The 12,257-nt window shown below is 43.4% G+C and overlaps 6 protein-coding genes across 6 annotated transcripts; 3 read left to right on the forward strand and 3 right to left on the reverse strand.

Annotated features, from left to right (window-relative positions):
- Window positions 1-2,195: 2,195 nt before the first annotated feature.
- N7529_006227 (uncharacterized protein) lies at window positions 2,196-4,118 on the reverse strand (the record flags this gene model as incomplete). The annotated part of the gene is made up of 5 exons (XM_057241754.1): window positions 2,196-2,370; window positions 2,422-2,872; window positions 2,894-3,425; window positions 3,487-3,640; window positions 3,709-4,118. The coding sequence occupies 5 exons, from the start codon at window positions 4,116-4,118 to the stop codon at window positions 2,196-2,198; spliced, it is 1,722 nt and encodes a 573-aa protein (XP_057097113.1).
- Window positions 4,119-4,492: 374 nt separating this feature from the next.
- N7529_006228 (putative C2H2 finger domain protein) lies at window positions 4,493-6,114 on the forward strand (the record flags this gene model as incomplete). The annotated part of the gene is made up of 2 exons (XM_057241755.1): window positions 4,493-4,596; window positions 4,647-6,114. The coding sequence occupies 2 exons, from the start codon at window positions 4,493-4,495 to the stop codon at window positions 6,112-6,114; spliced, it is 1,572 nt and encodes a 523-aa protein (XP_057097114.1).
- A 123-nt stretch (window positions 6,115-6,237) lies between these two features.
- Window positions 6,238-8,124, reverse strand: N7529_006229 (uncharacterized protein; the record flags this gene model as incomplete). The annotated part of the gene is made up of 3 exons (XM_057241756.1): window positions 6,238-6,691; window positions 6,759-7,290; window positions 7,344-8,124. 3 exons carry the CDS (start codon window positions 8,122-8,124, stop codon window positions 6,238-6,240), a joined length of 1,767 nt encoding a protein of 588 aa, XP_057097115.1.
- A 657-nt stretch (window positions 8,125-8,781) lies between these two features.
- Window positions 8,782-10,178, forward strand: N7529_006230 (cysteine protease ATG4; the record flags this gene model as incomplete). Its single annotated transcript, XM_057241757.1, has 5 exons — window positions 8,782-8,914; window positions 8,965-9,261; window positions 9,316-9,484; window positions 9,536-9,760; window positions 9,812-10,178. The coding sequence occupies 5 exons, from the start codon at window positions 8,782-8,784 to the stop codon at window positions 10,176-10,178; spliced, it is 1,191 nt and encodes a 396-aa protein (XP_057097116.1).
- Window positions 10,179-10,529: 351 nt separating this feature from the next.
- N7529_006231 (histone H2B family protein) lies at window positions 10,530-11,122 on the reverse strand (the record flags this gene model as incomplete). Its single annotated transcript, XM_057241758.1, has 3 exons — window positions 10,936-11,122; window positions 10,806-10,877; window positions 10,530-10,708 (listed from the first exon to the last, which is right to left on the reverse strand). The coding sequence occupies exons 1-3, from the start codon at window positions 11,108-11,110 to the stop codon at window positions 10,530-10,532; spliced, it is 426 nt and encodes a 141-aa protein (XP_057097117.1). The 5' UTR covers window positions 11,111-11,122.
- A 562-nt stretch (window positions 11,123-11,684) lies between these two features.
- On the forward strand, window positions 11,685-12,218 carry N7529_006232 (histone H2A; the record flags this gene model as incomplete). The annotated part of the gene is made up of 3 exons (XM_057241759.1): window positions 11,685-11,737; window positions 11,817-12,109; window positions 12,166-12,218. The coding sequence occupies 3 exons, from the start codon at window positions 11,685-11,687 to the stop codon at window positions 12,216-12,218; spliced, it is 399 nt and encodes a 132-aa protein (XP_057097118.1).
- Window positions 12,219-12,257: the final 39 nt, after the last annotated feature.

The following is a 12,257-nucleotide window of genomic DNA, read 5'->3' on the forward strand; positions in this document are numbered from 1 at the left end:
ATATATCTCTCTCTTATGCCCTAGTAACATATATATTCTATGTCCCCTAAAGAGCCGCATCTGTAGTCGAACAGCCGGCTCCCCCGGTATATAAGGGCTAAAGGGAGGTGATTTAATTAGTCCCTCTATCTATATATTTAATAAAACTAAGAGGCCTCCGGCTAAGGATATATACCTTCAAGATCTAGTCCGCTTACTTCTTTCTCGAGAAAAGCACTTTGATACTTCCTTGATTTAAGAAGGGGGTCGGGGCTTAAAGGTAAATATAAATCTTTATACTTACTCAATTAGGTAATAAAGTTACTAAACCGGCTACTCCGAAGCTATTGATAATAACATTAGATTTAAAAGTCCTAGAACGGGCGGAAAAGTAGGCTTCGAGGAAATTTGGTTTCTAAATAAAGTTACTCTTATTCTATATCTTTATTTTAATAAACCAACTATATCCATATTTTATTACTGTAAAATAACTAAAATTAAACGGCTATAGAAGGTGAGATAAGTACGGAGGTATATAGATTAGGATATTTAGTCATTAATAAGGGATAGCTAATATCAATAAATACTACTATCTAAAAAGGCGATTTATAGCCTAAAATAATGCCTTAAATTATAGTATAAATTATTATCTAAAGCCTTGTTTATATAAATAGAGAAATATAGTGTATTTTAATATATTATATCAATAATATTTTAGTTACTTATTCGGATGATATTTATATAAAGGATTTGATAAACAAATTAGATGTATATAGAAAATTTCTAAATAAATTTAGTATCTATAAAAATGTTAAATTTAAGCCTTAAAAAATCCTAGAAGAACCTAGAATAAAATTATAAAGAATAAAATTGAAGCTTCTTATAATAATATACATAAGTTTTAAGAGAGAATTAGCTCTTTATTATATACAGTATTAGAAATTAGACTGCATATCACTATTATAATAATTTACTACTCTAAGATACAATCTAGATATTAAGTATTTTGATGCATTTCATGAAGTTCAGAAAAATCTATTAAAGATCGAAAACTAAGCTTATTTTATAACTACTCTATAGATGATATATTCCTAAGAGATACTATAGCTTAGATTAGTTGAATGAGTTAGACAGTAGATAATCTATATCTAGATATATCTTTAGCCTATCCTTTAATATATTGATTAATAATATAATTTCCTAGAACAGTAAGCTATAAAAAATAGTAGTATTAAGTAGTAGATAAGCTAAATATATAGTGCTAAAAGAAGCTACTAAAGAAGTTTTATATCTAAGAAGCCTTTTTACTTATTTAAATAATAAGAATAAATAACAGTACACTGTTAATGTCCCTAAAATATTAGTAGATAATCTATCTACTAAAAGATAGGTTAATATCCTGAATTCTATGAAAGAACCAAATATATTGAAATATCTTATTATTTTATAAAAGAAGCTATTTAAATAATAAAACTAATTTGATTTACATTCCTACTTATTATAAACTAATAGACTTTTCAACTAAAAGTCTACCTCTATAAAATACACTTAATATATAGAACTAGCGAGTTTAAAAAATAGACATAAATAATATATAACCAAGCTAAATAATAAAATATCATATAGATCAAGGAGGGATATTATCTCCATTTTTTAACATTATTCTTTTATAGTATCACTATTTTTTGATAATAAAATTTCATTCGCCACTATTCTAAGTAATATTAATTGATAGAAAAATTTTATTTGCCGCTATTCTAATAATAATAATAGAAAGTAGATTTTGTATGCCGATAAAAATTATGATAAATATACATTCGCTATACATTCTAATATAAAAGAAGGGTGAAACAATTTATAATAATAACTTGAACACTTTCCTTATTTATAAATACCATTACCAAGAATTATACACTCCCTTCCCATACTTAGTATTCCTCTTTATAATTTCGACACTCCTCGTCCTGCATAGTCTCATTAAAAATAAATAGGCAAACCCCTGTTAGGGAAAAGTCCGAAGGTTAGAAAGAGTGCTTGGCAGTCTTGGTGGTAGACGTGTATTGCCTAGGTGCATGCCTTCACAAGATTCTTCTTTAAAGTCTATAGAACTATAGTGATAGGTCGATGTAAAAGATTATAGGTAATTAGATAAGGTGGAAATTCATTTTAACTTTATTAGCTAAGAAGCTAGGGCGCGGTGTGTTAAGTCTCCTGATCTAGTCATCGGGGTATTCATCCTTCATATTACTCACAAACATCAAGCTCGTTTCATCCCAACGTTTGAAATGCCTACCCGCAATAGCAGTTAGACTGCTTGACAATTCAGTGAATTGAGGCTGTATAAGTTCGATATTTTCCTCTGCCACATATCGGACGCTTCGATCTTCCACACTATACATCTACTGTTAGCACTGAAGAGAACAAATGTACACATTCACTCACAGTACATGGTAGAAGCTTTGGTGCCTCCCAGCTTCTAATCGATCAATACCCATTCTCATCATCCACTGCTCACCCGCACCACATTCCGGGTCCCACCCAGTGATGATAGCCTTGTAATCATAGCGACGATGGCGGAAAACCTGACCAATCGAATATCGTGTGTTTGTGTTGCCATCAGTTCGTCTTCGAACTTGCTTTGGAATTTCATCCACGGCCCTCATTACATGCAGACTCTCCAAAATGAGCTCGTGTTCATACTGCCCGTGAAACAGAGGAGCAATGTGTTTTTCGACTAGAAATATGTCCGAAGGGAAATCCGCGGCAAATAATTCCATAAGTCGCGGCAACTGATGGTGCAGGTCCATCGGCCTTGAATCACTGGACAGTAGCATCACAGACCAAAGTGCAGCGTATTTTGCGCTCACTGCATCTACTGAGGTGGCCCGCAAACCTGGATGTTGAGCTTCAACACGGACTGAGTTCAATATATTCTTGCCACAGCGCAGGATGACGCTCGAGATGTCGGACTCGCCCAAAGTCATGGTCTGATCTAAGTTGGACATCCCTAGGAAGGTCAACTGACTGCGCAAATCCGAGATAGGTATTTCTCTCGCTCCCCGGAATGGATCTAGGTACAGAGGCTCCCCCTGCCTTACCCCGCGCACAGTGTTACCGTTCATGTCCAATCCAGGCTGGGGGGTGATGATGACATGGACATGGAATGGAAAACCACAGGGGTATGCATTAAGGCCAACTCCCCGGGCGACAAAGCAATATATCGCAGCTGACACCAGCGGGAGAGAATTATGACCGGGTTTGTTGAGAGCTAATCCCAAAAAGTTATGCTCCAGAGTATGATATTCTCTTTCTGGATCGAGTCCAGTGAGATCATTTGCACTCAGCCAGGATGCAACGGCGAGAGCTTTATCCCGGGGGGTAAGAACGTCAATATCGGAGCAAGACGCAACAAAGCGTTCTAGTATCATGTTGAGAGAGTCTTTGATCTAACAATCATGTCGATTAGAGATATATCCAGATAAGAATACCATTCCGCTGTGCACTCACTTCATCCAAATCTCCATTTTCACTTTCAGATACGAAGAGATCAAAACACCCCAGGGCTCGATCAAGGTGCATCGGCTCCCCACGCTTCAGCTTGGCCCATTCTGACACAGCAATACTTCGATGAAGGCAAGTCAAGAGAGCGCGGGCATAGTATCTTTTGCCAAGAAGCATTGGTCAACTTAGGCAGAACACATGTCGATTTTACAGAGACAGCGAGCCCACCTTCTAGCCAATATATCCTCCCCAGAATTTACCCGGCTATGCCGTAGAAGAGTATCTTTTGCATCGTACCCTAGATCAATCATAGAGCAGAATTTCTTGATGCGACCCGTTTGGCTATCGAGGATACTATCAAGAAGCTGGGTAACGGAGCGATCGACCAGGTATCTTGATACAAAAAGTGTCTTCCATTCGATTGTTTTCACGGGGCGAGTAAGTTTCTGGCGTATCTCATGTCGTCGGTCCCAATATTTGTAATGCGACTGACAATAGTAACGCCATAGCAGAGGTTCATTCGTCACATTTCGAAATCGAGGGTGGGTTTGTTCGACAGCAGCACAAGTTTGAGGAGAAGAGAGGCATAGTATTGAATTCAAAATTTCGTCTGGGAGATGAATTAAAGACCGAACCATCCCTGTGGAATATATCAGTCGAAGACAAAAGTAGAATCAAGAGAAGAGAAGAATGGGAGAATCAGAGAATTAATGAATCATATAAAACGGTTTTTCATTTCATGATCTTGAAAATATGGAAAATATGAAAAGTATTGAAAACTAAGAGTGAAGACGTAATTATGTAGATGAGGGAACCTTGGAAGTAGTTGATTGAGAGCTGAACGCCAAGACCTCGAAACTCCATATGTTTTTTTTTTGTACTTCACCTTTCCCCTCCTCTCTCTCTATATCTACCTCATCATGAAGTTTTGAGATTCACCGAACTGCTATCGTTTGATATTAGCTTCCTTCGTTCTTCAACACTCATTTGATTTCTTTTGCTTTTCTTTGCCATGGGTCAATTCCATTCCAGTCAGGCAAGCCCTGCACCAGAACAACACAAAAAGACCGATTATTATGAATTACTTGGAATAACACGGAGTGCATCTGATGAGGAGTGAGTTTATATATATACACAGGTAAAGACCAATACTAAATTATTTTCAGAATAAAAAAAGCATATAGAAAGAAAGCACTCGTCTTGCATCCAGATCGAAATTATGGAAATGTGGATGAGGCGACCAAACTTTTCGCTGAAATTCAGTCCGCCTACGAGGTTTTAGCAGATCCTCAGGAACGAGCCTGGTACGATTCTCACAGCGAAGCATTTTTGGGCACAGACGGAGCTGCCGGGGATCAACACTCATACAATGTTCGAATCACAACTGCTGAAGATGTTCTCAAACTCTTTTCAAAGTTCAGCCCTCGAATGGAGTTCTCCGATTCACCCACAGGATTCTTCGGTGGCCTACGGGAACAATTCGAACAGCTTGCGCTGGAGGAAAGACTGGCATGTCAGTGGGAACATCAAGATCCAATCGAATATCCGTCTTTTGGATCCTGTGACGATGATTTCGAGACCGTCGTACGGCCATTCTATGCTATGTGGACTGGATTTTCCACGCAAAAATCATTTGCTTGGAAAGATGTCCATCGATATTCCGAAGCACCTGATCGTCGCGTAAGACGAATGATGGAGAAGGAGAATAAACGCCTCCGGGATGACGGTATCCGAGAATTCAACGATGCAGTCAGATCCCTCGTGGCTTTCATCAAGAAACGTGATCCACGATACAAATTTAATGCCCAAAGTGAAGCCCAGCGCCAGGAAACTCTCCGGCAGTCAGTTGCTGCGCAAGCGGCAAGATCACGAGCATTCAATCAAGCCAAAATGAAAGATCATGTCGTTCCAGATTGGGCCCAGTCGGAGCAACCGGTAGCAGACGATGACGACGAGAGCGAAGAGAGTGAAGTTGAGAGCTTCGAGTGCGTGGCATGCCACAAGTTTTTCAAAAGCCAAAAGCAATACGAGGCCCATGAACGTAGTAAGAAACATTTGAAAGCCGTCAAACAGCTATGCTGGGAGATGCGATTGCAGAATGACGAATTGGACTTGGAGTCCGCGGATGGGTTGAATGGTAACACAGTTGCCACTCCACCTGAGGCTTCGGAGAACGATGAAAACGAGGTCAACGAGTCACACACCATTCCCCGCCCTGAAGCTGATGCCACAGAAGGTCTGAATGACCAGGCATCTGCGCAACAATCTTCGCCGACTCCAGTTTCCAGTCAAAACCAACCAGTGACTTCGGACAACGATGACGATTATGCTTCCAGGGAATATGTGGAGACAAGGCTGCGAAATGATATGGATTCTTTATCCACTGCAGCTGGAGATGATCAACTATCCTCCTCGAGTCTCACCGAGCCGTCATCGACACGTAAGTTGGGCAAGGCCAAGCAGAAGCGGGCGAAACGGGCCGCAAAACAGGCAGCTCAACCCAGTGGCTTCGTGTGTGCAAACTGCCAAGCACAGTTTGCCTCCAGGTCTAAATTATTCGATCACATCAAAGAATCTGATCATGCACAGCCAGTCAAGGTTGCTAAGAGTGGGAAGAAAAAACTAGTGTCCTAGTGTCATGTATGTGGACCAGGGCATATTTCTAGACTTATATGTGTAGCGTACGCATGGGATAATTATTCTCTGTCTGCGTTCCTTTTCAAAACGAAAGAGAGAGAGGGAAGAGGAGAGGATATCCTAACCCAACCCGGCTCGTGAGTTTTTGACGACCTGCGCAACGGGCTGTAATATTCCCTTGTTGTCAGCCGCACCCAAAGCGGTGCCTGTACTCCACCCCATCTTCTCCAGCATGGCCCGTCCTCGGTTTTCGGCTCCAATCTCTGGGGCAGAGGCACCAACCACGTCACCATCCATATAGGATGCCGCGCCAGATTTTCCGCGGTTGGATTTGAAAGACTTCGGCGCGTCAGCACCCCAAGATTTGAACAGCCGCCGATTGAACTTCCTCCCGGATAACAGCTCGTCCACATTGGATATGGTCTTCGGTGTGTATCTGGGAGTCCGGGCAGTCTTGTTTAAGACGGGGAATCGAGTGAGTCCATGACCGCGTGACTGTGATTTCAAGTTCAGGTTGTTGGCCATTTCATGTATCAGCTTTCTGCGCTGCTTGGTCATGGGCGGTAATGACAGGCTGGGTCAGGTTAGCTATGTAACACAATAACTCAAGCAAGAAAAAGAGAGAAAAAAATCACCCATACCTGGTCTTGGAAGATAGAAGGAACGATCGAAGTTCAGTCATGAAATCTTCCATATTCATCTCCTTGGAGTATTTGACCGCAAGGTCTGGGTTCCCTTGTTTCCTACCGAGCAATCCCTGCGCCCGGAGCTCTTCCCGCTCCTTCTTGCGCAGCTTCTTTTTGCTTCGATCGTTCTGCCAGGCTTGTTGAAGCTGGATCTCGAACTCGCTGTCGGATAGTACCAAGTCGGGAATAGAGTGCTTCCCCTTGGGTTTGTTCCGTAGGCTAGGCCGATCAAAGTCCATTATGTCAAATCCAAAGTAAGGATCAGCCTCAAGAGCATCAGCGAATGCTGACGCCGACGGGAATGAGGGCTTTCCGGATCGGACACCCTTCTTGCCGGACTTGGAATAACCGTTGGCCAAATCTTCGAGTAAGATGAAATCCTCAAGGGCATCGTCATCGGACATAGAGAGGACAAGGTCATCCTCGTCATCTTCACTCGAGACTGCAGTTGAGTCATGTTCCGTGTCCAGTTGCATTTGAACCAGTCCTAAAGACCTGTCAGTGTTGTGAGAGATATAACCCTGCTTTCCGAGGACTTACCATCGACAGAGCTTTCAATTTGGTCTGTGTCCAATTGGCGACCAGAAATCAATGATCCTGGTAATTCATGTTTGGAGCCTGCTGGGCTTGAAGCTGAGATATCCAGTTGGGTCGCAGCTTTTTCAACGTCAATGCCATCTTCTGAATCAAGCTTCATGCCAGTGATTTCTTCGTAGTAGTCTTTGTCGATGTTGGCAATATAGTCAGCCAATGGATCAATCTCTTTTTCAGGTGGCCAATTTGTTTTCTCGGTGTATGATTTTGTATGCTCTATTTGGACGGCAATAGGCGGAGGATCCCGTGGGATGATCTCGGGGTTTGGTGCGGCCTGTGGCGATACAGAGGCAACCTGCACAATTTTTTGAATATCGTTCTGGTGGGTTTCGATGGAAATAGGTTTTGCGTTCTTCCTGCGACCAGTGAACACAACTTCATCCTCACTTGAGTCGTCTAGCTCGGACAAGTTCGATCGAACAATAGGGTCGGGATATCCGGTGTTGGCAGCTGCTTGTCCTTTTGAATCAAAGAAGAATGCGCTGTCACTGTCACTGTTTTCGGTTTTTTCCTCGGTCTTTTCCTCGGTCTTTTCCTCGGTCTTTTCCTCGGGTGTGTCAATGGAACCTGATTCTTCTTGATCTATCTCTAGTTTGGTCTGATCCTCTTCTTGTTCTAGTGTCGGTTCCAGACTTCCTGCACTCACAAAGAGTACAGCCTTGTGGCGGAGATTGTTATCTGACCATGATCGACCATGTGTTTCGGTATTGCGAGCTTCTTGCTGCATGGTAAACTGGTGCGGTGATGGGTCTGGATATGATTAGTTATCAATTGAATACGACAGATAATTTGGTATTACCTCTGGCCACTGGTGCCCGCCTGGTACGGGCCTTGAATTTCCCATGGCGGGCCATGAGTGTTGGAACGAAGGGTGTGTGTTGGAGGTTATTCTCAGTGGCGGGGATTTCTTTTGGGCTGGGCCGGGCGGTGACCAAACCCGTTGACTAACCCAAGGCTTGCAAAGTTACCAGCAGGTAAACATTGTACCATATATAATTTGTATGGATAGAGAGATATATATATATATATTTTGATCTTGTATGAAAGTCTTTGTTCCATAGACATTCTTTGTTAATAGATACATATGTATGTTGTGCAAAGTAAAAACAAAGAAAAGGTCATTGGTGACGTCTTTTGCTCGTGACTACAACACCCCCTCATTAAGAATTTATGTGCATATATATTATGTTGCTGTTGTTATTTACTCTGTTTATCCCGTTTACTTCATTGTCTGTTGGTTCATTTTTCATGATGATATGTGATATTATAGTGTGATTGACGAACTCGGCTTTCACCTAAGTTACGTACTAGTTGGAGATATATATATATCTCTCTCTACCTCTCACCGACCATCCGTACCACAAACATATTTACACTCAACAGCATGACCGTGGACATGGAAAAATGCAAACGCATAGTCCAATACTTCTGGGACCCAGAACCCAGAAATGATGAACCTGCTACAGTGATATGGTGTCTGGGTCAACAATATGCAACCAGGGAGACCCAAAGTGACTGTGAGCTTGGATTGGATTGAACAATATTTCTTGATCTAACAAACACGCAGCCAACGAATCGCACGGTTCTTCAAAGCATACCGATTCTAGTATACTGAATGATACATGGCCAAAAGATTTTATCTCGGATTTCGGATCTCGAGTCTGGATTACCTACCGATCTAACTTCACACCGATTCCACGAACCAAAACCCGGGAAGCAACCTCCTCAATGACCCTAGGGGTACGATTGAGAAGTCAGCTGATGGACCCTCAGGGCTTCACATCGGATACAGGGTGGGGTTGCATGATTAGATCCGGGCAAAGCCTACTTGCAAACACACTGTCAGTCCTATTGCTGGGTAGAGGTGAGAAACAAGCTACAAATCAACCGGACCCTCTTCACAGCTAATACTGATCAGATTGGCGCCGTGGAGAAAAAGTGGAGGAGGAGTCCATGCTGCTATCGATGTTCGCCGATCACCCGGATGCTCCATTTTCTATACATCGCTTTGTCAATCGCGGGGCAGAATCATGCGGAAAATATCCAGGAGAATGGTTCGGCCCATCGGCAACTGCCAAGTGCATCCAGTGAGTTGTCATCAGAGAGGAGGCAAGAATAGGAAAATACTGATGGAATAGGCTACTCTCCACCCAACATGAGTCTCCCAGTATCAAAGTCTACGTGACCGACACATCAGATGTCTACGAAGACAAATTTACACAAGTGGCTCGTGACCAGTCAGGCAAAATACAGCCAACATTGATCCTGATTGGAACTAGACTGGGGATTGACCATATCACTCCAGTATACTGGGATGGACTACGAGCTGCACTTGAATATCCCCAGTCCGTTGGCATTGCGGGGTAAGTGAACACCCTAGAGATATCAAATTGTAAAACTGACCAAAAAACAAGCGGGCGTCCATCCGCATCACATTATTTCCTCGGGGTTCAAGATTCCTATGTATTTTTCCTCGATCCCCACACCACTCGACCCACGACAGCATATCGACCAGAGGAGCTGTACACCCAAGAAGAACTGGATAGCTACTATACCACCCGACTACGGAGAATTCATATCAAGGACATGGACCCTAGCATGCTGATCGGGTTTTTGATCAAGAACGACGATGACTGGGCTGACTGGAAGAGTCGAGTTCAGTCGTCAGCTGGTAAGCCCATTGTGCACATCTTTCCCGGACAGAAACCAGAACACGGTGAAGCTCGAGCAGAAGCAGTTAATGAAGTAGAAGTATTGGATGATTCGGATGGATTGGAGTAGCTCGAGAAATTGCTCGCTGTTGTTATCTTTTCCTTTACCTGGTCAAGTTACTTGGAGAGAGAAAGAGAAATAGAATCATGATGCAATGCAATCAAGCATTTGGAATTTCGCGTTCTAGTAGGGGAGGACAATCCGTGCCCAACCCCAGACCCGAGTTATGTTACACCGCATTCACGTATCGAGAGGTCACCATTCAAAAATAAAATCACCCATCGGGGAAAAGAAAATTCAAGCCATCCCATGACGCATTAGAAACCCGCAAAACACCCATAACCGACCGCCTCAGTGCCCATAACAGATCAAGAGGCAGTAAAAACAAAGCAAGCTCGAAAGAAAACGTAAAGAAGCCGCTTATTTGGCGGAAGAAGAGTACTTGGTCACAGCCTTGGTGCCCTCGGAGACGGCGTGCTTGGCCAACTCACCGGGGAGGATGAGACGGACGGAGGTCTGGATCTCCCGGGAAGAGATGGTGGACTTCTTGTTGTAGGCAGCAAGCTTGGAGGCCTCAGTAGCGACACGCTCGAAGATGTCTATGAAAAGAATCAAGGTCAGAGAACATGTTTTTTTTTTGGAACGCGTAGATACGCGTGACCTTCTTATGATTGAAGAGCGAAGAAAATGACATACCATTGACAAAAGAGTTCAAGATGGACATGGCACGAGTAGAGATACCAGTGTCGGGGTGGACCTGCTTGAGGACTGAGAATGGAATTAGTAAACGCGTTGTTTAGATTTTGTTTTGGTACTTGAAACTCACCCTTGTAGATGTAGGAAGAGTAGGTCTCCTTGCGGGTCTTGCCACGCTTCTTCTTCTCGCCAGTGGCAGTGGTGGCAGTCTTCTTGCCAGCCTCCTTCTTCTCAGCAGGAGCCTTGCCGCCAACGGGAGCCTTGCCACCGGTGGAGGGCTTCTTCTCAGCAGCCTTGGGAGCCATTTTGAATGTAGTTTTTAAAAGTTGAAAGTTTTAAAAAGAAACAGAAGTTGTAGAGATTGATGAAAGAAGGGTGGTGGATGAGACAGAGATGGAATGGGGAAGGAAAAGTAAGTGAGACGCGGTGACGAGGGGAGACACGGTCTTTATACTCGTGTGCCAACGGACAGTTGATCTTGGGAGGGGGGGTGCAAAGGAGACAGAATTTCAATACGGTAACGTGCTGGTATGATCTGTATGATTAAACGGACCTTGACGCGTTTTAAGGTGGAGAATGTAGGATACAAACACGGTCAGATGACCCAGCAAGCTGGTATTTCTTGGTAATGAAGTAATAATACGAAACCTTACCCAAAATGGAATGTCTGATCTGATTGATTATTGGCTGCACCATCTAAGCGAGTTCGTGATCTAGAAAGTGATTGATGCCAAACGTCACCCTCACCCGCGTTCTTATAAAGGCCCTCCGCTTCCACACGCTCCTCCCAACTCTTGCGACTTTCCATAATCCACGCTCATCAACCACTTTCCAATAACCTTTACCTTTTTCCCACCCTTTTAAACCAAATCTATCAAAATGACTGGAGGAAAGTCTGGCGGCAAGGCTAGCGGCAGCAAGAACGCTCAGTCGTAAGTTGCTTATCCTTTTGCGCGTTTTATTCGCTTTCAAATATGTGCGTCACATACTGACTTCAATCTTCCCCCTCAGTCGTTCTTCCAAGGCTGGTCTGGCATTCCCCGTTGGTCGTGTCCACCGTCTTCTCCGCAAGGGCAACTACGCTCAGCGTGTCGGTGCCGGTGCTCCCGTTTACCTCGCTGCTGTTCTCGAGTACCTCGCTGCTGAAATTCTCGAGTTGGCTGGTAACGCCGCTCGTGACAACAAGAAGACCCGTATCATTCCCCGTCACCTCCAGCTCGCCATTCGCAACGACGAGGAGTTGAACAAGCTCCTGGGTCACGTCACCATTGCCCAGGGTGGTGTTCTCCCCAACATCCACCAGAGTATGTTTTATGTTACTTCATCTATGATTGAATTCGGCTAACCCTTCACTTTCTAGACCTTCTCCCCAAGAAGACTCCTAAGGCCGGCAAGGGCAGCCAGGAGCTGTAAGGGTCTCTCTTTTTTCGCGGGTTGTTTGTTTTCTTTTCC

Source organism: Penicillium soppii (assembly GCF_028829465.1).
Source record: "Penicillium soppii strain IBT 18220 chromosome Unknown utg000005l, whole genome shotgun sequence".
In the NCBI taxonomy this organism is placed as follows: domain Eukaryota; kingdom Fungi; phylum Ascomycota; class Eurotiomycetes; order Eurotiales; family Aspergillaceae; genus Penicillium; species Penicillium soppii.